General features: G+C 38.3%; 1 protein-coding gene across 1 annotated transcript in view; it reads right to left on the bottom strand.

The window, feature by feature from the left end:
- IQCJ (IQ motif containing J) overlaps positions 1–25,577 on the bottom strand; it is an 841,043-nt gene extending 815,466 nt beyond the window's left edge. Inside the window, exon 1 of the mRNA XM_053221266.1 lies at positions 25,101–25,577. Within this exon, the coding sequence (XP_053077241.1) occupies positions 25,101–25,163 (63 nt within the window). The 5' untranslated portion in view covers positions 25,164–25,577. The remainder of the gene's footprint in view (positions 1–25,100) is intronic.
- Positions 25,578–25,807: the final 230 nt, after the last annotated feature.

Genomic DNA, 25,807 nt, shown 5'->3' on the forward strand with positions numbered 1-25,807 from the left:
CTGTAAGAGAAGTAATACCTAGCATGGCACATCAGAGAAACACTCTGTCGGATTGTGCTATGAGAACACAAACAACCACAACTACTGCCCAGTAAGCCCATGATTTGACCCAGTAATCCTACTTCTGGCTACTTATGCTTAAAAGTAGGAAAGTTCTGGCATATGAATAAGAATAAACTAACTGCATCTTTGCTTGAAGAAGTAAAACAACTTTCCTTCAATAGGAAGCAGATATAACCTTCATCAAATCCTTTTCCAAAGTTAAGCAGAATATGAATAAATTATAAAGGAAGTTTTTCAATATGTGTACTTACACATATCTGTATAAAATTTGGCAGAATCTTGCCTAAGCTAGAATAACACTTTCACTGTTTTTTTTTTTAATTCAGAGACTACACAAACATCTGTGTTAACAGTGAGCTAAAAGTTCTTTTAAAACAGTTTTTTAAAACTAAGTTAATGATATTAACTTGCTTAAAAGTTATATTTCTTAACAAAATGAAAAGCCTCCCGCTTTTTCAATTTTTCTCTACCAGTGTGTTGTAAAATTCTAAATCACTCTTCCTTGGTGCTGCCTCTGGGGGTGGCAGCGATCTCCTACTCCCCATCATGGCCACCCTCAGACCTCTGATGAAGCCCAAAATCATTAAAAAGAGGACCAAGAACTTCATCTGGCACCAGTCAGACCAATATGTCAAAATTTTCTGGGGTAAATCCAGAAGCAGTGGTAACAGGTCTGCAGATTATTCAAGGGCCAGATCTTGATGCCTTGGTTACAGGGGCAACAAGAAAACAAAGCATATGTTGCCCAGTAGATTCCAGAAGTTCCTAGTCCACAAAGTCAAGGAGCTTAAAGCGCTCCTAATGTGCAACAATCGTACTGTGTAGAGATTGCTCACAATGTTTACTCCAAAAATAGTAAAACCATAGTGAAAAGAGCAGCTCAGATGGCCATCAGAGTCACCAATTCCAATGCCAGGCTGTGCAGCAAAGAAAATGAATACACAGCTTATGTGCACATCATATTTGTATTAATAAAACCATAAAACTATAAAAAATAAATAAATAAAATTCTAAATCCAAGTGTCAGTGAGGTGGTCTTTTACAAATGGGCCAGGTTTCTAATACAAATTATAAAACATGTTTGTTTGATATAATCCTACATGGTAAGTAAATTACCCCCTGCAGTAAATTAAGCAATTGATAATTTAACAGTTTCAGCCCTTTAGGGAAGCAATTAGAGTAGTGGAGAGGGATTTGACACATTTATGAAGACTGTAACTCTGTCTTCCCAATAGTCCAATTTGTGCAAAGGAAGCAGCTCCCTTGGCTTGCAGAACTAGATTAAACATGTTCATGTTGAGATCAAACCACTCTGTTACTATTACAGCTTTTATTTTACAGACTACAAAAGTAATTAATGTTCATGACAAAATCTGGAAAATGGAGAAAAACAAAGACAATAAAAATCACCCATAATGCTTCTATCCAAAGGTGACCACTGCAAACCTTCTGGTGCATTTCCCTCTGGTGTCTATATTAGGCACATAATTAACAATAACAGGAGTCTGGAGAAAAGGAAAAGAAGTAATGGTCCATCCCAAATCACAGAGAAAAAAAAAGTCAACAAGAGGTACAATTATTTAATAATAGGAACATTTTTTAATACATACTATTCTGTGGTTGCTTTTCTATAAAATTGTATTGTTGCTCAATTTCACAGCTGATCTGTCCTTATTTCAGATGAAGCCTGTTCAGCATCCATTTATCAGTAAGCAAATTACCTTTTCATCTTTCTCAAGAACCCAGCAAGATAGTCCAGACAATAAAAGCCAGAATTACGCATGACCCTGTTTCTACTCACTGGCCACCATTGAGTACCATTCTCATGAATGCTGTATTCACCTCCAACCCCCATCAAGAGCCCACCATGGCATCATTCGCTTCCATCCACTTCAGGCCAGGACCACTCCAGGCCAGAGATAACATCATCATTATCCCTCAGTGCCTCAAACCTCAACTCACAGCCATCTCTCTCAAGCCACAAATTAATATTATTTCCATAACTGTTCTCTACTAGAAAATTGATTTACTGTCATAGAATGACTGGGCTACTATGTATGTCTGAAAGACAGAGGTCTCTGATATGTATATGCTTTTATATATTATTTTAGAAATGCTACTCTTTAACTAGTATACAGTGTATTATTATTTCTATCACTGTTCATCCAAAGCTCAATCTATCTCATATCATTAAGAAGTTTTCTTTTATTTGCAAAAAAAGGGAAAAAAGAAAAAAGGGGGACCGATCTGTTCTAATATGCAGTATTTGTTAACCTACTTTATTATTATTTTTGCAACATTGGGATTATTCTGGTTTTGTATTCCTTCTGTTTTGAAACAGAAGGAATTAGAAAACATGAGAAAGACAATATTTCTGGAAAAAAATCTTTCACACAAAGTTGACCATTAGCAAAACTTCTGAAGTACCCTGAATTTACCTTCAGCAAAACTCTTTCTATATACTTTTTTTTTCACGTCAGAGTCCTAAAATAACATGTGTTCCCATAATACAAAACAAATACAACTGGGAGAAATTAATTCCTACTAAGTTTTTAGTTTTAAAGAATTAGCCAAAGAAGACAATGTTTAACCCAAAGTAGCAAATAATGTAAAGTGGAATTTCAGATATCCTAGAAATGGGAGAGATTTCTAGGCAGAACTTTCCTACTGCCCTCATATAATATCTGCAAGGGACCATCTACAATGTCTATACATAAATCAACTTCTGTCAACCAGGACTAAACTGGGTGAAATTCTAAGAAGCACACATTAATCTCTCTGGCCATAATATAGTGACAATCAATATTAATACATTCTGGAAAGCATGTCTTCCTTCTAAAAGATGCACAGGCACCCAAATTATGCAAAACCCATCCGGTTGACATCAGAAAGCCACAAATGAATACAAGTTACTAAGTAAGAGGAATGCTAAAGAATATTGACTAAATTTTCATTGTTTAGCACAATTTAGCAGGAGATCAGTGAAGCTTCAAATACTAATGTGTTGGTTTTAGTCTATATGAGAAAGGTGGGTATCTGAATGATTCAAAAATTAAACTAGCAGTGTTTTGTATTTACTAAAATTCACCATGATGCATCTAATGCTCAGAATTACAATAAAAATCCTCAGAGAGAGGCTACTGTAAAAAAACAAATGCTCAAGTTTATAAAATGTTCCGTTTGCCCTTTTCCACCTATTGCATCGATAGCTTAAAATCCAGCTAGAAAAGTATTTGAATGCCCAAGTGGCTATTGTAGAGATTCTGAAGGCACTAAGCTAAGATTTTCTCAAGTGGAAAGTGTCGTTTGACAGCCCTTCCAAAATGCTACAAGCGTAAAAGTGGAAGCTTTGAACAAGCAATCCGCTCAGTCAATCTCCTAGACAGGCTTCTCTGCTCCTTAAGGTAAGATTATTTGTCAAACCAATAGGGAGTCACTAGTCATGCCTTTAACCTATTCAGTTCTTTTGGTAGTAGTGGTTCTGATGTTCTTTAGATTGTTAGACTTTTGAATAGAAAATTATAAGATACTTAGACCTGTTAACCAGACTTTTCCATCTAGCTATAAAATACAGTTATTTGCACGTGCACGCACACACACACAACACAGATACAGTATTTGCAAGTGGTTAATTATAGATAGATAGATAGATAGATAGATAGATAGATAGATAGATAGATAGATATAGATATAGGTGTGTTTTCCACCACAAATGTCATCTGGCTTAATAGGTGAGAATAATGATAACATCTGTTACCATCATACAAATAAAGAATACAAATGAAACAATATTCATAAAATTCTCCCAACATGTTCTAGCTATACTGCAGTATAATATTATCCACATTTTCATTCTCTCCCAACAGTTATCTGATCTCAATTATGAGAAGCTGACAGAGAAAGACAAGATTTAACAAAAGATAAATATATACACAAGTAAAATGATGTTTAATATCTGTTCATTTTGAATGCTAGAGTTATATTTATCAATGTAGTCTCTGTTGATTCCCAGAAACTCTAATACTAGGTCTGCCTATAAAATAATGACAGGCCTGTTCTCATTAGAGGTGTCGGTCTCATGGGGTTTTTTTTTTTTAATCATCATATATCTTACAGTATCAGAAGAGAATGCTATAATAATGACAAGGTAAGAACATAATTAAAAAACTAAAAAGAGATCAGGTAGGATAAATACACTGCAAATACACTTAATTTCCACCACACATGAGTATATTTCAGTTTCTGTTAAATTAGACCAGAAGGAAAAAGAATCCATATAGACTGTGGTTCTGTTATATCACAGCAAAGCCATTTCAAATTCAGTGTTTCAGAAAAATCAGCTCCCCACAGGTTTAAAAAGAAGAGCTCACTGACTCCACTATTCCAACTGCTGGGCAAGGTGGCCTGAGGCCAGGGTGGCTGCCTCCACAAAACATTTAAAAACAATCCTACTTGTAAAGTATTCTTTATCTGCTCAAGTTCATTTTCTGTACCATTTTCTTGTATCCATACAGTCCAGCCCCATTCCTGGTGAACAAGGCAGCACCACCCTTGGCGGCAGGTCCTGACTAGAGGAGCTAAAAATTATGTGAAAGAATATAAAAAATAACTCATTCCTTAATTTCGTTCCAGGGGCAGAAGTCAGATACCCTTGATGGGAAGATAAGCTTTTCCATGAAAATTATTCCTCTTGCAGGAATATTCACTCAATTTTAATCTTTTAATTGCACAAAAAAAAAAAAGGCTGAAAGGATAACTTTCTGTGGTGAGTGGAATGAATTCAGAATTCCTATTTACCACTTATATTCATGCACATGAAAATTATCTGGAAGCAATACATTAAATTCTGAATTCATTCAAATCTTTTGTTGCACCTTTTTCAAAAAAGGTGCCACAATTCAGTTATTTCAGTACCTTTGCTTATTAAGAGCCATTCTGGGTTAGAGGAAAAGCATAAACACTTGCTGACTAAAAACGATGCACTTAGTACTAGTCTCTATGGGGATATAAGAAAAGTATGAGGGCCTTCCCTCTCCCCTTAATGAGCCTACAGAAGATGGAGAATAAAATGCAACCAGATATTGCTAACTCCCAGGCCTAGTCAGTCTAGCCTAATGGCCTAATTAATCAGTGTGTTCCATCCTCCCCAACACTAGTGATTGGCTTAAAGTCAAGCACATGACCAAAGTATGGCCAAATTGAAGCCCATCTGGAACTCTGGCTATGAGGCTTTTAATTAGGGTTGCCAAGATGGCAGACTCATTCATGTATGCATTCAGCAAATCTTTGTTAGATACCTACCCTGTCAGGTACCCTAGTAGATGGCAGATGTAAGCCACACAGGAATACAAAAGAGGGAAGAAGGAAGACAGATGGTTGGAGCATCTGCATTCAGTCATGCCTAAAGTCAGATCAACCCCTGTACTTTTTAGTTATATGAGTCAATCAACCTCTTTTTAGTTTAAGGCAATTTGAGTTGGGTTTATGTCTATTGCAACCAACAGTCCTAACCAGAATCCCACTCTCAACCCCAGAGTCTAGGACTGGTAACTAGAGTAAAATCTCACCTTTTTATACTGGGGCCTTGCCTGCTCCCAGTTATGATCATAGACACAAGCTAGTTGGCTTGTGGCCAACAGCCATGTGGCCCATTCCGCACCCATTCCTAGCATTTCTATACCTAATTTGTAGTGACTCTCCAACTCTAACTTAGACTGGTCCCAAAAACTTGGAGGTAATCTACTTCCAACTCCAACTTAAACTGATTTTTGTTCCTATACACTGCCAGGGCATCTCCTCCTGGAGATGGAGATGGAGATTGCATATCCAATGCAAGAATGCTAAGTTACTGCCCCTGACCAAGAATCAACCAGCCTCTGGTTAAATACTTCCAGAGACAAGAAGCTCACTACCTCAAGCACCATGTGTCCTAATGAAGGACAGCTTCTATATCTGAGAAGTGTCATTATAATATCAAATAAAAATTTCTCTTCCTGAAACTTCCTTTGCTTCATGCTATTTCTGCTAAGCAGAGCAACAAAGAATAAGCTCCTTCCCTGTCTACTTGTCAGCTCTTCAAATATTTGAAGATAATTACCATGTCTCCCTTTAGTGTGTGTTTTTCTATAGTTCCTTCAGCTATTTTTTAAAATACATGACTTCCAGATCCACTGATATCCTGATTCCCCTTGTCTAGGTACACTCTGGTTTGTCAACATTCCTTTTAAAATTTTATCCCTCCCACCTATCCCACCCCTGAATGACCCTTGTGGTGGTCTGAAAGGCCCAGAAAACCATGGTCAAATCACTTCGAAAGGGCTGAACATTGCATTTATGACAACGAATCCTATTTCACTGGCTCTTTTTCTTCTAGCAAATATACCACATGCTTAACAATTTTAGTACCATTCCTAACACATCCAGAAAGTCTGTGGCCCTGAAGTTCCTGATAATCAAAAGCCTCCAGAATTTTTGCACAAGAACCTGCTGCATTGAGGATCTTTCTTTTCCTTTACTGTTTTGGGTAAGGGATAGTTTGGTCTTTGTCTATTTTTTTAGCCCACCCTCCAAAGCAGGACCCTAGCAGAGTTGTTCATCACTATAAAGCCAGTACCTGGAACAGTGTCTAGCACATGGTAGGGATTCAATAAGAGCCAGTGAACTAAACAAATCTCAATTTAGGAATCTCCATCTATTGCTGTTTACTTAATTTTTGAATCAGCCTTGAAATTCAGTTAGTTGAGGTCATTTGCAGTCTAAACTCAGCATTAGTTATACTTCTTAATTCATGTTCCCTCTAAATTTAATAAGTCTGCTTTGTTTAGCTTTACCTAAGATACTGATGAAAACACTGGACAGGCTGGAGCCAAAGTCAGAGCACTTTATTTTAGAACTCAGCAAGAGACACCAGTCAAGGGGACACTGAGCCATTAGCCATACCTAGTGCTGAGAGCTAACCCAGGTGAGATTCCATCATCTCACTCTTGGAAAACTTTTTAAAAATGCTTAATAACAAAACACAGTAGTCAGTAGGTTGCATCTTATGAAATTACTATTTTTTCTAAGACAAATATCTCCCAGCATCACCAATTTCATGCAATCCAACCTAACTGAAAGCACCTCTAATAGCTAGGTAATGTTTTGTTTAAGTCATCAAGACTTTCCTTAGAAAATCTATACTCGTTCTATTCTACCATGTCCAGAATCTACCATTTTCCACCTCAGAAACCAAGGTATTTGCCCAAGTCTTCTCCAATTAACAGTTTACCTGTGCAGGTTCCTTCTTCACTTAGGATGCCACTTTCTTGAACCTAGAGACCACACCCTATTTAATGTAATTGAGAGGTGATCTATGAGTGCACATGTGTATCTTGGGCTCTCCTTGTGCTAGTGTTTTACCCTTAATGCCTGAAGATGATTATCTCTACAGAGACCTGTATACACACATAAGCATTCCCCAAAGTATCCCTATTCCTCCTGAAGTAGGAAATGGCATTTTACAGTGCCTCATATTATGAATATTAAGGCACTTCTATAACTGAGTAGCAAGTTGATCATTTATTTATATTATTATGATATGCCTCCCTCTACCCTGTAAGAGTCAAATGACCACAACGCTACTAAGCCAAAAGAAAGAAATTTCTTAAGAAAGAATTATATGTGACAAATATTATTAAGCACAGGTCCAAAGCTATTGAATATATGATTCTGAAATCAATGCACCAACACATGGAATTATTTGAAAGTTATAATATACATTATGGCTAGAGATTATATAGACATTTACCTGGAAAATATTAGGAGAAAAATTAAGTGTAGAAAACTGTCTCTATATGATTATCATTTTCAAAATCAATAGAGGCTGATTACTAAAGCTATATGCCATAGTATTCTAATGTGATCCTGGTTCTTAAAAATATAAATGGGTTTCTAAAGTGTAACATCCTGTGCATGAGATGTCATAGAATTCATTTTCCTAATCTTCTTTTTTGGTCATTTCATATTTTGTAATTAGTGAGAGTGGTGAGAGATGAAGAGTGAAGGGGAAAAAAATTCCAGTAATGCAACATCACCAATGTTTACTATTTTTAAATACATGGAAGTATCTTAGAAAGCAAGCCAGACCTAAGCTTTAATCAGGTAAAATATCAAATAAGTATTAGTATGTATTATTAAATTAGAGGAAAGAAGAGAAACCAATGATTTTAAAATTATCTCAAACTAGAAACAAGTTTATTCTTAAAAAAGACCTTAGGCCGGGGTGCCTGGGTGGCTCCCCTGGAGCCAGCTTAACCAGCTGACTCTTGGTTTCAGCTCAGGTCATGATCTCATGGTTCATGAGTTCTGGCCCCATATTGGAGTATGTGCTGACAGTGTGGAGCCTGTTTGGGATTCTCTCTCTCTCCTCTCTCTCTGCCCTCCCATGCATGCTCTCTCTCTCTCTCAAAAAAAATAAATATTTAAAAAAAGACCTTGGGGGGTGCCTGGGTGGCTCAGTCGGTTAAGCGTCCGACTTCAGCTCAGGTCATGATCTCGCGGTCCATGAGTTCGAGCCCCGCATCGGGCTCTGGGCTGATGGCTCAGAGCCTGCAGCCTGCTTCCGATTCTGTGTCTCCCTCTCTCTCTCTGCCCCTCCCCCGTTCATGCTCTGTCTCTCTGTCTCAAAAATAAATAAAAAAAAAAAAAAACGTTAAAAAAAATTGTTTAAAAAAAGACCTTGGGCACATAAACCTTAGCAAAAAATATTTCAAATGAACCATTTTAAGTAAGCTATTCCCTCAAATGGGGAGCCTGTCTGAACTGTAAAAGCTTCTAGCACATAATTTTAAAGGTTGCTTTTCCTCCCAGGAAAGTAATGTTGTGCCCCCTGTACCTGCAGAAACAGGCTTGTGGACAATGCTTGCACAGGCTGCTAAACTGTCAATTATTTGTCAGGTTTTCTAGTTTGTGGTTTCTCCAAAGCTCTTTGCTTCTTGCCCACTTTGAGCCATGTCCTTATGTCCTTGCTCATTAGCAGTAACAGTGTACATTCAGAAAGGGAAGGATCACCCTCAAGCCAAGCTAGCTAGATGTAATTTGTAGAACTAGTAAAATGGGCAATGGGGCAGTTTTCAACTGGACTGAGGGATCAAGTGTGGATTTGAGGTTTTCCTTAACTCGGCAACATTTTGGAGCATCTTGCTCACCTTAAATTGGTCAGATTTTATGTTTGAAATGTCTACACTCACTATTGCTTTGTCTTTTCAGATAGTCAGGAAACACGTTTGGTCTATTGTCCTAAGTAACTTTTCAAAGGCAACTTGTTGACAGGATTTGCAGTTAGAGCAAAGGTGACGACAAGTCGACCTTTGCTGGCTATAAAGACCTTTGTCATAATAATCAGATGCTTTCTGGTCTGTAAAAGAATGATTCTTTTGGCTTTCATTTTATTGTTTCTAATATCAGGTCTAGGTCATTATAAATATTATTCTGTAAGTCTGCAAAGAACGAGGGTTTGAGCGATGATGCCCTTGAAATGGCCCAAACCTTCATTTCAGCTGGAAGAGTCAGGAAAATGTTTTCTCCTGTTGCTGTATCTTTTAGAGTAAATGTTTACCATGCTATTGATAAATTAAACAATAAAAACTAGCTTCAGATAAAAATGTTAATCCTTATATACTTCCTAGCTATTTAAGTTTGTGATGGAATTTGCCTCAAAAGAGACCATGAGTTCTCACTATAAAAACTCCCCTAAGTTTTCTCCAAGAGACTGTAGCCATTTATTAGAATGTCTGTACACTGGGGGAAAAAAGGAAATACCCAAATATTTCAAAGATTACTAAACACTGGCTCTGAGGTGACACTAATTTCTAAAAAAACAACATCACTATGAGCTATGGAGGGGTTCACAGTGCTCACATGATAGATGGAGCAAATTACAGTGGGCCCATCTGGTCTATGGACCTAGCTTTCAGTTATTCCCCAATTTCTGAATGTGTAATTGGAATAGACACATTTGGCAACTGGAAGTATATCTCTATGAAGCTATTGGAACTTCCCCTCCCTACCAAGGCAGTAAACCTGGGGAAATTTCAGAAATTAATGCCACCACCAAAGCTGTGAAAGCAGCAAGGATGGTTGTACCTATCACATGTGCATTTAACTCACCAATTTGGCCTGTGCAGAAATCAGATCGATTCTGGAGAATGACTGTGGAGTATCACAATCTTAATCAAGTAGTGACAATAAATGCAGATGCTGACCTAGATGTAGTATCTTTACTAAGCAAATAAATAGCCTTTGTCTTGTGGTATGTAACAAATGCCTTTCTTTCCATAGTAATGTGCAAAGACCATCAGAAATAGTTTGTTTTGGGGCACCTGGGTGGCTCAGTTGGTTAACTGTCTGACTCTTGGTTTCAGCTCAGGTCATGATCTCTCGGTTCAGGAGTTCAAGCCCCACACTAGGCTCTGTACTGACCGCATGCAGCCTGTTTGGGATTCTCTCTCCCCCTCTCTCTCTCTGCCCCTCCCCCCGCTCACTCTCTCTTTCAAAATAAGTAAATAAATAAACTTAAAAAAAAAGAAATTGTTTTTCTTCAAAAGGAAGATAAGTATATCTTCACTGTCTTGCTTCAGAGCAACTATAGATTTCTTATCTATTTAAATTTGTGATGGAATTTGCCTCAAAAGAGACCCTAAGTTCTCACTATAAATACCTCTCCAAGTCTTCCCCTGAAGACATGTGGCCATTGACTAGAGTGAGTGTCTGCACACTAGAAAAAAGGAAATACCCAATCAATTTTCTTGCTCTCTTCATAATATAATATCCAGAGATCTTAATTGTCTTGATGTTGAACTAACTTCACACTTTACCGACAAGATTATACTGATGGGATCTAATGGGCAGGAAGGAACAAGTACTTAATGTCTTGGTATAACATACAATAAAACCCTAAAAATTTTAAAACTCTTCCCCACCATCTCAGTGAAGTTTTTAGGGGTTTAATAGTCTGGAACAAGTTGAGATATACACTCCAAGATTAAAAATAAGATCTTGCACTTCATACCACCTACCACCAAATAAAAGTCACAATGACTGAGAGGCCTTTTTTTAATTTTGGAAGCAACAGACATGTGAGTGTGCTACTTCAGCTCCTCTAGGGAGCCATGCACAAGTTTACCAATTTCAAGTGGGGACCAGAGCAAGAAAAGACACTGCAGTAAGTTCAGGCTGCAGTACAAGCCTCTCTACCACTTGGCCTTTATTATCCAGCCAATTCAATGACACTTGAAATCTCCGAGGCAAACAGAGATGTTGTTTAGAACTTCTGACAAGTACCAACAGGGACTCAAGATGCAGACCACTAGGATTATGGACAAAATGTATGCCCTTTTCTGTGGATAACTATTATCCTTTTGAGAAACGTCTTCTGGTTTGCTACTGGGCCTTGACAGAGACTGAACTCCTAACCATGGGAAAGCAGGTGACCATGAGGCCTGAGCTTCCCATGATGAACTTAGTGCTAGCTAGTCACAGGTTAAGCACGTGCAGTAGACAATCTACCTGTCATAAAAATGAAGCAACTTTGGAAGGTCTGAAAAAGTTGTGCTGAGAAAGGCAGTCTCATGTGCACAATCTTTTGACCCCACCTTAGCCAAGTCAGAATAGGCCTTGGGTCCAGAACATGTCCTTCTCAAGAGATAAAGAGCTCATGCAGCCTGTGCTGGGCTTATTATATGGTAATATCTTTTCCTGTTTTAGGCTCAATGTGTGTTCCTTTGTTCTCCTTAAGTGTGTGCATCAACAGCCCAAAGGCATGGTCCTAGCTTTCAGTATTTCAGATTCCATGGTGACTGGGGAGAAGTCCTTGTGCTAAGGCATGACAGAGGTGCGCATAAGCCAACTGCCCTTCATTGGCTGCCAGAGGGCACCCACTAGTGATGAGAGACCAAAGCACATTACTAGAATTGATCTTGCTCTGTCTCTTCTTTATGTAAGAAAAGCACTGTTCCATCCAGTATGTGACAATGTCATGTCTTCCTTGGTGATTCCAATGCTAAGATATACTGGGGTAGAACTATTTGAGTTCCATTCCTCGTGGCTAGAGTTTGTGATGATCTTTGCTATCATCCATGTAGTTGGAGTCTTCTCTTGGCATTGGTTAACACTGCAGTGTTCTACTCCACAAGCTGTATTAACAAGTCACTCAGACTCCTTCAACACGTTTCTAGTTGCGATGCCTCCAATCCATGGCTCAATCTATGGCTTCCTATGACCAGTGACTGAGAAAGATATTTGTGTTCCACAAGAGTCCCCATATTTATCTGCTGCAGAGGAAATGCTTAGTAATCAGATGGCAAAATAATGCCAATCATTCTCTTTCCTCAGTCACCCAGTGCTTTCTCACTGGGCCCGTCAATAAAGCGACTCTGGAAGCTGTGCTTGTGCTCAACAACATAGACCTTACCTAGAAATGACCAGGCTAAGTGTAACTAATCTGTCAATAGTTGAGATCAGCACTGATCCCCAGTTAAGGCACCATTTCCAGGAGTACAGACCCCCACCACATGGCAAGTTAATTATATGGAACTCCACCCAACATGGATGGAACACAGATTCATTATCACTGCAATAGACACCTATTCTGGATATGTAAGGATTTGCCTGCCCTGCTGAAGGGGAAGTGGAGATCACCATCCATAAACCCAAAGAATGTGTTATACATAGTCATAGCAATCTCCATACTGTTGCTTCTGATCAATGAACTTATTCCACAGGGAAGTATGGCAATGGGTTTTTCCCATAAAATAAACTGGCTAGTTGAAAGGTGGAATGATTTACTGAAGACTCAGTTATGACACCAGTTAGGACCCTGCACATGGAAGTGGCTCCACTTATTATTATAGCTAATCAATCACTCTCAGAATTGTTGCTTCCTGTCCTGGCAACCTGAGCTCTGCTAGTTTAGAGGTCTTAGTTCACAAGGGGGCAATGCTTCAATCAGGGGGCACAACAATGGTTCCACTGGATTGGAAAATGAAATTGGCCATTTTAGACCTATGCCCTGAACCAACAAGCAGGGAGAAGAAGAAAAAAAAAACGACTATGCTTCTGGCTGGAGTAATTGATCCCAATTACCAAGGGGAAATTAGGCTGTTGGTACAAATGAGAGCAAAAAGAACTATTTCTGGAACACAGGAGATTCTTTGCAGTGTCTCTCAGTGTTTCCAAAACAACAGTAAAAGTTTAATGTAAAATCATAGCAACCAAAAAAAAAAAAAAAAAAATGAAGGAGAACTGAGGAGCCAGACCCTTGGGGAGATGTGGGTTACTCTATCAGATAAGAAACCCCAACCAGTTGAGGTTCCAACAGAAAGTAACAGGAAAGGTAGTAGAAAAAAGAAACCACTGATATCAAATACAAGCCTTCTGACCATTTAGAGAAATAAGGTCTATAGTATATTTGCATATTTTCTCTTTGCTTGCTATATGTATGTGTATATCTACATATGCTAACAATTTTCTCCTTCTACCTCCTTCTCATCTTTATTTTATATAGAAGTTGTTAGACGTTAACTTTACAATTTCATTTGTAAGTAACAAAATATGCTGTGGGTCTTTGACAGAATGATGACTAATTAATATAGCCAACAATAGATACAATGACTGTTGGGACTGTGTGTCCCCTCATTTTGGGAAAAGGATAAAATCTTCTTCCCTTGCAAGAAGGATTTGTTCATTGTTGTACAGAAATTCAAATATGTGTAGAAGAGTGTATTGGAAGCTAAGTAACCAAAGGCCTACACTGTGGCAATTATCAACGTATTGCCTGAGGGGCAGATCCACCCTCTATTGCCTCCTCTATGGTACTGAGATGTGTAAATATTTCTCCTTTGCCAGCTGGAATGATAGGCTAAGTCACCTGATGGTGCTGGAGGTACATTGCAGAAGGAAGGAATTCCTATTCTAGCCTGGTGTGCTCCTCTCATGAAGGTCCTGCAGCATACATTGTCTCACCAGCATCCACTCCTGCACCATAAGCAGCTTCTCCAGCACCCAGCTCCTGGAACATACAGCATCTGGCAATTCCCAGTGGCCAAAAGCTTCCCTCAACAGTATCCCTACAGGCAGCTTCACAGTGGCAAGGCATCTGTCCATGAATGGCTTTCCCCAACCTCCTCTTGGGTGACCTAAGGCAAGTTCCAAGATACAGTCCCTTCCTATGGATGCTTTCCTGAACCCCCAAGGGCAGATTTCCAGTGATTTCTGCCAGCACAGCACCTCAGTGACTTTAGCATCCATTAGCCATGGTCATTCCCTCTCCAACGAAGTCTGTATCTCAGCTCTTGGGCTAGATGGGCACCTTCCTTGGGTATTCTACCTCAATCCTAGTTATAGTGATTACCCCTAGAACTGCTATTCCCAAATTTTTCAGAGTTCTATTTACTTCTTATTAACCAATTCCTCACTGCTCCAATCCTCTGCTATAGTTGTTAATTCTTTATATGAAACTTGTCCTTTTCAAATTACTGTATGGTTTCTGACTCCTGGGTTGACCCTGCAAATCCAGCCAGGCACAGACAAATGCCTTATCTTTGGAGGACATGTTCATCATACTTTTTAGTATGTTAAAGAATACAACCTATTTTTGGATTAAAAATGTACTAATCCTTATATTTTTCCAAACTATTTGATTCTGCTCATAGAACATCAGTATTTGTAACATTTCATTCATACATGAAAGCTATAGATGGAAAACTAAGGGGCTATAATTGATATTTCTGTTCTCACCCCTAGTCATTTCTCTTTCTTAGGGGTTAAAATACTATACTTCTTCTTCAACTTCCAACTACCAAGCCTTTTTTTTTTTTCTTCAAAAGGCTTTGTCCCTTGTCTGTATAGTGAGTTTATGAAGCTTAATTAGAGAAATCTTAATTAGTTCCATTATCTAGGCCACAGTTCATTGTAGGAATTACCGGAAAATAATATTTGAAATACTGTGCATTTTATTTTTTCTTTATACATTTTTAGTAAATTTGTAAAACTTTCCAAATTAATCCTTGAGTTAGCTGTCAAAAGGCTTGTGACTTCTAACCTCATGGGGTGCCTGGGTGGCTCAGTTGATTTAGCCTCCAACTCTTGATTTCAGCTCAGGTTATGATCTCATGATTGTGAGATCCAGCCGTGAAAGGGTCTCTCCCTCTCCCTCTCCCTCTGCCCCTTCCCAGCTCATGTGCAGGTGTGCACACAAGGCCTCTCTCTCTCTATCTCAAAATAAATAAACATTAAAAAAAACACAATGAGTGTCTACTCTGAAAGAATGAGATCATTCAGAAGTCAGAGTTACCATTTTTTCTTTTTTGTTAATGCATTACTATCAGTTTTATAATTTTCTATTATAATTCATTAAAATGAGACTTGTCATAAAGATGGCCTCACAGCCCAAAGAACAGGATACTGATTAGATACTCATTTAATTTTGCTTCTCATCACTTCCAGAGACTCAACTTCCCTCTGAAAGAAGTCAAGCAGTGTGGAGTAAACTGGTGTGTTTATCAGTAGGTTGAATTTTCTAATTATTTAGTTCCTTGGAGTGGGGTTATCAAATTGAATGATATATGGTTTTGATCCCTGTCTACTGTAAATTTTCATATTAGAGTAAATTTTAATGGTATAAGGCAAATATCTCAAAATACTACTCTGCAAGCATTTTTGGTGCCCTCATCCTCCAACTGATGTTCACATCTTTATCAGCTCCATATACTCCTTTAAAAGGGAACAAGCATTCCATGAGCCTCTAGCAAGAGACAGGCACTTAATCCTCACAGAAAACCTATTACTGAGCCCATTTGATAGATGAGAACACTAGACAGGGGAGCTAAGTCATTTGATCAGCATCAATTAGCTAATAAGCAGTTAAGCTAGAATTTGAATCTTGGCCTTCATGGTAAAGTCCCAATAACTCTAGCACCATGAAAAACAAATCAGAACAGAAAAAAAAGGAGCAATAATCCAAAAATAATACCCTGACTCTAAAAATGAGATCTGCTTCAATTCAACTGCTCAACATTTGTCTGTTTGTACTAAAGTAACCTCTTGTGATGACATCAAACCTTTTGTCCCAGAAATTCTGCTTTAAAGAATCCATGTAAGAGAAGTCCATAAGGTTGCAGTCAAATGTTTGTGCATCAAAAACATGGGCAAACCCCACATGTCTATATAGGTTGAATAAGTTACAGCCCAGACCCAAAATCAGTTATTACATAATCATTAAAAACACATTTTTCTACAAGTTTCGATGAAATGGAAAGAAAAATCATGATACAAAACACTGTAGAACATAATTATGTAAACATACAAACACACATATACACATTATCTTTTAAAAAATAAAAAGACCAGAAGATTTACAGAGATTATTAATTTAGCCTAATGGGAATGCAAAGAAATGTTTTTCTGTACAGTTATTGGTTTCCTAAAATATCTGTAACAAGCATTGTTATATTTGTAATAATAAATATAAGCTATTTGTAATAAAGCACATTTCAAACTTTCCAAATAGGCAAATATTTGATTTCCCAAAAATTTTGCCTATCGGAAACAATTTCCAAGATGTATAGTTGTATTTATAAGGAATATTTACATTGTCATGAGCACTGGGTATTATATGTAAGTAATGAATCACTAATTTTACCATTTATGTTAACTAATTAGAATTTAAATAAAAACTTGACAAAAGTAAAAAGGAATATTTACAAGACCAACATTCCAATATTACTTCAATAAGAGCCAAAATTTACATGGTCATATGATAATCATGTATAAATTCAATCACAGCCCTCCTAATCAGTTTATATACATGGATAACACCCTAGAAAATTTGATCTTAACCCATAAATATAATTGTTATTCCAACTTCCAAGAACTATCAAGTTAAGCTCCAAGTCTCTCTTCAGTCCATTTCCTGAAGTTGAATTTTTGTTATAAAGACAAGCCCAGAAACTATTAGTCCTCTATGCCTGAATGCAGCCCTTTCCCCCCTGATAATGGCATTCAGCTCAGGGCAATATATTATTATAATTTAAGCCACACACTTATTTTAATTACTTCCCACATTTTCCATTTGCCATCTTGTCAGAACGATGTATGAATCACAATGAACAATTAGTGCACTGGAAGAAGCAATGTGCAAGGCTAAATGAAAGCCTAGTTCGCTTTGTTGCTCAGACCAATGTCATGATTCTGACAGTCCCATTCCCTTAAGACCAAAGCCACCAAACTGCATGAAGAGCAAGTCAAATGTAAAGAGAAGATCTGATTCAACTTCCAAGACCTTCCTCTCACTTTTCCCAGGTTCGTAAGGAACCACACAAAGCAAAGCCATGTACTAAGAAAACTTCTTCAGGACTCACAGGGGACTCACCTTCACATCTTCACATTGCCCACTGCAGCCTTTGCACAAAGCTGATATTCATAAATGCTCACCAGATTAACCTACATGGCATGCTCATTTGGTGAGGGAGAAAACTTTTCAGCAGTCTAGGCTTTCCTCCTTGTTTTCAACAACAAAAGATAAATGTGTTTGTTTCTAGTTGGAATAGACTGCTGCCAGACTGACTGGTGGTTTAGTTCTAAGAAAAGAAAGGCTTTGTTCCTTAGGTTTTCTAACCGATATAACTTCTATTTTTGTAGAGCCACAGAACCATTGGGGTTTTTCCAGTGGCTTTCTCTCATTTGATTCAGGAACCATGAACAATAGGATTTTTACTCTGTTAACATTTGGAATTCTAAATAAGACCTGGATATGAGTAAATAACAACCCAAAGTGGCAACTGAAGGGCAACAAAATCCTTCCTACGGAAACCTTATTTATAATCCTTCCAGATTCCAGAAAATCACCCCACCGTTTATTGCTTTGAACTCAATCCCTGACAGCTTTGGATAAAAAAGTAAAGTATAATCTGGGATAAATAACAATATATTGGGGTGAAACCTCTTTATAGTTTTGTTATTATAAAATTTTAAACTCCTTCTGAATGTGTTTTGGAAATACACATGCTGGTTAAGCTTGGATTTGTTACTAGGAAGATATATGGCCCCCTATAACAGAAAGTTGTTTGTGTTCTGAACATTTATGAGTTTTGAGCTTCAGTGAAGTGGTTAATGGGTACACTTAACCATTGTATTTAAATTATCTGCAAATTTCAACTAGCACCTGGCAAGATGGAAGGGAGAAGAAAATTTTCTCTCGGTTGCTAGAAGATTATAAAGTTATCCCACTGACTGGGAAAAAGAGTACCTGGGGAAGACAGAGACCAGGAAGCTACCACTGCTATGTCACCTTTCCTTCTGGCTTCTGTTAGAAGTGAAAAGGAGGGACGCTCAGGTGGCTTAGTCGATTAAGTGTCTGACGCTGGCTCAGGTCATGATCTCATGGTTTGTGGGTTCTAGCTCCACATGGGGCTCTGCACTGAGAGCTCAGAGCCTGGAGCCTGCTTTGGATTCTGCATCTCCCTCTCTCTCTCTGCCCCTCCCCCTCTAGTATTCTGTCTTAGTCTCTCAAAAATAAACATCAAAAACAATTTTTTTTAAGAAGTGGAAAGGAAATTCTAAATGTTAGAATTATTAGATAATGGCTTCAGTAGCAGGCTTATAAAAATACAGTTAATGAAATGATTCACTAATTTGACACAGTTACAGCAGGTACTACAACATCAAATTTCAAGAAATTTTGGAGCCGTACTGGTCTACCATGGCCAAGAATAGCACCCAACTCTGCACCAACAGTCGACTCAAGGACAGGCTATAGCATCACCCTCAGATCATTTTCCAGACACCACTCTGGAGCCCTTTCTGGATATCTGCCTACTGAAATTAAGAATTTCTGAACTCCTACTTCACCACAGTAATACCACTTCCTGGCCTTATACTTCATAGACTTTTGCTGACTTCCATATCCAAGCTGACTAGAACATGGAGTATACAGAATCAAACCTTTATGTAATACTGAAAAGTCAAATTTAACAAAATTATAGAGAGATAGATGCAGAGATACAGAATAAGAAGGCTAGAGCATGAAAAAAAGAGAAAAGAGAGGGAGAGGGCCATGGCCTTCTACGAATTTTCATCATATCATTAAGATCCAACTCAACTGCTCCCATCTTTTGAAGACTCACCTAATCACCATTAATTGATTTCTCTCCATGTTTCCATAGCATTTTGAGTATGATTCCTAACAACAATTTTGCTCTATATCACGGGTCAGCAGACTTTCAGTAAAGGGTTAGGGAGTTTCTGTTGCAACTATTCAACTCTTCCATTTTATCATGAAAACAGCCATAGACAGTATATAAATCAATGGGCATAACTGTGTTCCAGTAAAACTTTATTTCCAAAAACAGATGGCATGACAGATTTGGTTCATGGACCATAGTTTGCCAACCCCTGTTTGATATCACATTGATTTATATATTAACTCTCTCAGCTACATCTAGGAGCAGAATAATTCCTCAGCAATTGTGAACATCAGTTTGAAAAATTCACAGGGAAGTTCTTCTAAGACCCTAAGTATAACACAACCACTTTCAAAAAGCCAGAAGTATTCTTGAAACACCACCTCCCATCTCAAGCCCTCCACATCTTTTAACACTGTGTATTCTACCTTTCAATGTCCAAAGAGCATTCTTCACGACACATAAGAAAAAACAAATGTGGATTGAGAAGATCAATTTTTTTGCTAAACAATCAACATTATGCCAACCATCTTTTAAACTGTTTTCCCGTCTATATTCTTCCACTACTGCATAGATAGGCAAAAACAAACTGCACTAGAAACTTATTTAAACCACTGTAGAATGATGTTTTAAATACAGTTTCAATAAACTGTAGGAGTCAATACTATACAGACTTGAAATATAATGACTCATTAAAAAAACACTCCTACTTAGAACCTTCTCTAGTGGCCAATCACAACTTTGGGCTGCTTTGATTTATGACACTGGCCACTGTGGCCCAGCCATTTAATCTTATAATCAACATCAATCATCAATTTTTATTACAACGTTTTGCAGGCTGAGCAAAAAGATATTTCTCCTGAGGACAAATTAGGCACCCCAAAGTGACTCTTGCAAATAAATACTATTAGCCATACCTTGCTGTGCTACTGTTCACTCACAGCAATTCATTCTATAAGTGCCACAAAAGCCAAAAGCAATTGTGTAATTTTAAGAAATAAAATAAATGTCCAAAGAGATTCAGATAATATAATGGCTATCTAGTGACTGAATAAAGATTTTTAGTGGTTCAATGACAACATGTACTTTCACTTATGCTTCCAATGGTTGTCATCCAGAAGATATTAAGTGTGTCCAAATATCCTTCAAGACAGATCATAACTCACCATTAAGATGATGCAAGGCCCTATTAGGTTGACAGGCAGACTTCCCCATTGGTTCAAGGTGCTCGCTCATCTCCGAGCTTGCACTCAATAGGGAAAAAGTAATGGCCAAACAAAAGACACTATGCAGAATGGCTAATTGCCAGATATACCACCAATAAATCAGCTAGACCCCATTAATAAGTAATGGTACTCAATTTTCTGTTAATTCAGATGCTCCCTGCAAACCCAGGGAGCTCTTTAAAAGTAACTGCAGTAATAATTCCCCTTTATGTAAGTCAAATAAAATTATCATTTAATCCTGCAGTTGTATCCTGTAGAAATAATCATTACGATGAATTATTTAAATATTTCTCAACACAGATTCTAGGATTCCAGAGTCCTAGGTTCACTATTCCAGCCTGGCTGTCAATACATATGCAGCTTGTTGTCTCTGAGTCCCCATGTTGCTGTTGGTAAAACAGGAAAGCCCAAAATATTACATAAATAATACATAAGTCCAGATTTAATCACTATTGACTATAATACCAAAATAGTCTGTTTCCTCTGACAATCTCTGCACACTTACTTGATTCTCCAGATTTTACCACGCATGGCACAAGAGGGATATAGAAAAGTGTTTTTAAACAAGAAGAATATCCAGAAGTGCTCAACAGGGAATCCAAGGGTTTGCTGTTAATTGCTGTGAAATGGAAGTGAATCCCTTACTCTTGCAGTTTTTCCTCCAAGAAAGCACTCATATTTTGCTCATTTTTTTCTTCCTACCAGGCAGAAGAAATGATGAGATATGGTCTCTCCCTAAGGACTAACATGTCCGAAACCAATCTAAGCAACTGCTATGACATTGGCCAAAAATATAATAATAAGAATGCTTGCGTTTCTATAGCATCTTCTTTTCGCTCACATTACTAGAACTTTATCTCCAGCAAAGGATTTCAGTGTCAACATTTAAAAACATCCCAACTTCCTTCCCAGGCTTGCTGCAAGGAACAAGTGAGACAATGTATGCAATAGCACTCGGTAGAACAGTAAAATGTCATACACATGCTGGACATGTGTAAGACATTATTAATTCAGTTTAGCAATAATAATAATAATATGCACTTAAACTCTCAACAAAAATAGCCCTCCATGGTCTATTAATCCAAGCCCTGTCTGCAGCCTGGTACTTATGTGCAGTATATCCTCTGAGAGCTATTCTGGACTGGATGCATACATTTAAAAAATATAATCACTCCAAAACCACAAATTATGAATTATTTTTCAGAAGATTACAAGGGCTACTATAGTGGGTAAACATATTTAAAGAACAATATAAGCTTTTCAAAAACTGTATTAAGAAATGTTATACAGTGATTCCTTTGCTGGTTTTCAAAAGGCTAAGCTGGTATATACAAAGGTTGAGCTATCAGGGCCTTCTTCTTTACAAGCAGCCCAAAGGGCATCTCCCAAACTCTTATTTTTCCTGGATCTTGTAAGATGGCCCCATCTTTGCCTACCAATATGAACCATACAGATAACTCAATAAAGTAAGTGCTTAGGAAGACACTGGGATCCAGGCAATGTGAATTTCTGGCACATAAGCCACAAGAGTTCCTGTTGGTTTTAGTGTTGCCTTCAGTATTTTTAAATAAATACATACAAATTTCCTCACTTGATCTTCAGTACTTGAAATCTATTAAAAAAAGATCAGGACCTTTTGTTCAAATTAATAACTAGCTTATGATGTGCATAAATTTGCTTAATTGAGTTCAAAAGGCTCTAAGTCTAAATATATAAAATAAAATAAATGAATTACTGCTACAATTCTAAAGTACATTTAAATTCAATATTCAAGACATGAGGAATATTTTCCTACCATCTCGTGAATCAATCAAATTAACATTTGGGTTAGAGAAAATAAATATTCATATGACAGTTCCTATTATGAGTTCTTATAGAGGTTACCAACCAGGGATAAACTCAGATTTCTCCACAAAACCAGGTGAAGAATGCAGGTCCCCACCCGTGAGGCAGGATCACCATAAGGATATAGGTCATTATAGGTACCTAGCACATCCTATATCCACCAAAGCACCAGCTTTGCCCATCACCACACAAAATCCTAGGAAGACATGACAGATGGTGAGAACTACACAGATGTTGCCAAGTCCCCCAATGATTTTGTTCCATGCCTCCTGTATTATACATTATATATTTCCAACACTGAGCCAGGGAAACTCAGTGGTTACACAAATATAAAGAGCTACAATTTGCATGATTTTTTTCCATCAAAAGCAGAGTTTCCCAAAGGGTGGTAAAGGTGCCATAATTTTAGATAATACACAAATGAACCTTAAAATGAAATAGTTATATATTTATTTTCATGGACATTTAAAAAATATAACTAGCAAACTAACTTCAATTTTTATTGAGATGTGACTATTCTTAATTTTTTTAATTCAAATTTAAAATGACACATTTTTAACTTTTGAGGTGTCAATTTTAATTTAAAAATTTTAAGACTATAACAGTATGTGAATATGGTTAAAGGAATGATGGTGATTTGCAAATTTCTGAATATTCAGAAGTGCCAAAGCCTTTTTTTGTTACTAAAAGTGCATTTATTTTGATATTTAGTAGTTCAGGATACCAAAAGTTTAAATTGAGAAATTTATAGGTATTAGTCCTGGGGATTTTTCCTCCTTAGGGTCCCTTAATGACCTATTCATTGACAGGTGAATGTGAGTAATAATTCTGATAATTTCTGTGCACTAAACCGTGGCTATATATATATATATATGTAAATACATAGAAATTACACACATTTCTCTATACAGAAACATTTAAGGTTAAAATTGTGACCCTGCAAGATACAGATAAAAGATTTTAGTTTTAAATTTTTAAAAAATGTTAAAAGGCTTCTGATGCCCTGCTGGGCTGAGTGACTGAGACCTGGGGCAGGTGCTCTGACTCTTCTCTAGGGCTCATCTGCAAAACAGGGGCAACAATAATCCTCATTTAAGTAGGTCACAGTCGGGTGTAAGGAAATGATTTATAAAAAGCTTTTTAAATATATATATATATATATAATAATTCTATTGTTATTATTACAACCTTTATAGAGGGAAGGTCCACAGTTCTCCAAGAGGATTAAAAAACAAACAAAACAAAACAAAAAAACATACTTCTCTGCCCCTGATTTTAGGTTGTAACTGAGCTCACCCCTGGGGAGTTCAGAAGTAGAACAAACAACTGCAGGGCCACATCCATTTCACCACAGCACTCAGAACCAGAATGTGCCCTCAGCAACAGTTACCCCAATAGTTACGTGGGGTCATCACTTGGCTTCCCAAATCCTACACCTGCAACAAAGTCTGCAGCGCAATGAAGCATGGAGCTTTTCCCCAGGATGGGAACAGAGGGCTGCAGTACAGGATCTATTATAGAGGGACATGTGGGCCAAGCTCATTGAGGGAGCTCCTGAGATAGCAGGGGTAGCAAAGGAGACACTGAAAAGTGTGGACGCTGAGGAGCAGTCTGTGTCAAGGGTCTCAAACCCAAACGCCTTCTGGGACTGAATGGACAATGAACAAAACTGGACAAATGGAGGCCGTGCTGAAGTGGTGAGCTAATGCCTGAGCTAACAAAGACAGCCATCACCCAGTGCTAGCTGACTGTCATCAAATGAGAACTGACTTTGCAGGAAAAGTTGGAAATCATTTTTTATGTGAAATCTCCCACTTATTATTTAGGAACTAATTCCCGCCAAAATGTTAAATCCTCTGCAAGCCAAATAAAAACCAAGCCTGTGGGCCACACGCCATTCTACAGCTGCCATTTTGTTACTTTAGCACTATTATACCAACCTATGAGACAGGTGGAGAGAAAGCGAATCACAGGGAGAAGGCTATTTCTCAGCCATTTTCTACTGTCATGTCAAAACAACAACAAAAAAAAAGATAGCCAGCCTGTAAACTACAGCTAACAACACTCTGGCAGGGGTGTTGAAAAGACTGACCAAAATGCCAGTTTTCACGATCCTCTGAGAAAGCAGTTTCCCAGTGTTTGTCTTTGGCCCCAATCAGGGTAGTACCATTACCTCTTACCTACAAGTCCCTGTATTTTGAAGCAGGACGACAAAACTACGACCGATGCAAACACGGCCCCCAGCCACCTGGCTTCCTAACAAAGAACTAATTTTTTCTGCATTTCCCAGCCTTTCCCTCAATCTCTGAGATTCAGGTCTCATTAAAGACCAGGTCTGAAGGGCAGTGCACTGGCAGTGCCAACGAAGTCACCTTCGAGGGTCACTCCGGTCAGGCAAGGTTAACGCAGGCGAGTTCAACTCTTGCTGGCCTCACTTCACTGCAAGTACGGAGGACTTCGAAATCCAACAAGGGACAGTTTCTAAGAATACCATGTTCATTCCACCTCTGACCCCGACACCACACCTGCTCCGGGAGGATCCTTTATTCCCGAACAGGAACTCGAGAGCCAAAGCATAAGAGACTCTTAAAAACTGAGAACAAACTGAGGGTTGATGGGGGGTGGGAGGGAGGGGAGGGTGGGTGATGGGTATTGAGGAGCGCACCTTTTGGGATGCGCACTGGGTGTTGTATGGAAACCAATTTGACAATAAATTTCATATATTGGGGGGGGGAAAAAGGAACTCGATTACCTGCCTTTCCGTCCTGGAGGAGGCCTTCCAGAGAAACAGGCACCCCGCAACTGCTAAAGCCATGAACTCCGGCCGAGTCACAGACTTTTGAGGTGGTGGTGCTCTCCGCCCAGTCCGCACGCGCTTGTTGCTCCTCAAAGTGGGGCGTGAGCCCCGCCCCCCCCACGGGCTGCTGCCTCGTTACTCCCACAATGCCCCGCACCGGGCACATCATCCAGTTCCAACTGCGCGGAGGGGAGCCTTTCCTCGGAAACGGAAATGATTAGTTTCTCTAATCTTATGTAGTTCGCTAAGTAACAAACGCAGAGATTTTGTGTGTGTTATCTGTCCTGATGAACCAGGAGAGCTGTTTATTTAGATCATGTGGTTTCTGTGCAAGGTTGTAAGATCTAAGCAGTGAAACTCAAAAGCATTTCCCAAGTATTTGGAGGCCAGATTTGCCGCCAGCTCTGTAAACCCTACTTAATCTAGGTTTAAAAAAAAAATATATATATATATATATAAGAATACATTAGATATCCTTAGTTTGCATTTCAGCTGAAACGGTTCTATTCAAAGCCCCCCTCACCAGTCAAGCTCGCAGACAAAATTCACAGGTGTCTGTACTTGGCCCTCTTTTGTTTTTCCAGGTCACGGTGCCCCCCTCATTATCAGAAAATAGACCACAACAACAAAACACATGCTCCTCTGACCAGACCACAACCCAC

The sequence above is a fragment of the Acinonyx jubatus genome, chromosome C2 (assembly GCF_027475565.1).
Source record: "Acinonyx jubatus isolate Ajub_Pintada_27869175 chromosome C2, VMU_Ajub_asm_v1.0, whole genome shotgun sequence".
Lineage (NCBI taxonomy): Eukaryota > Metazoa > Chordata > Mammalia > Carnivora > Felidae > Acinonyx > Acinonyx jubatus.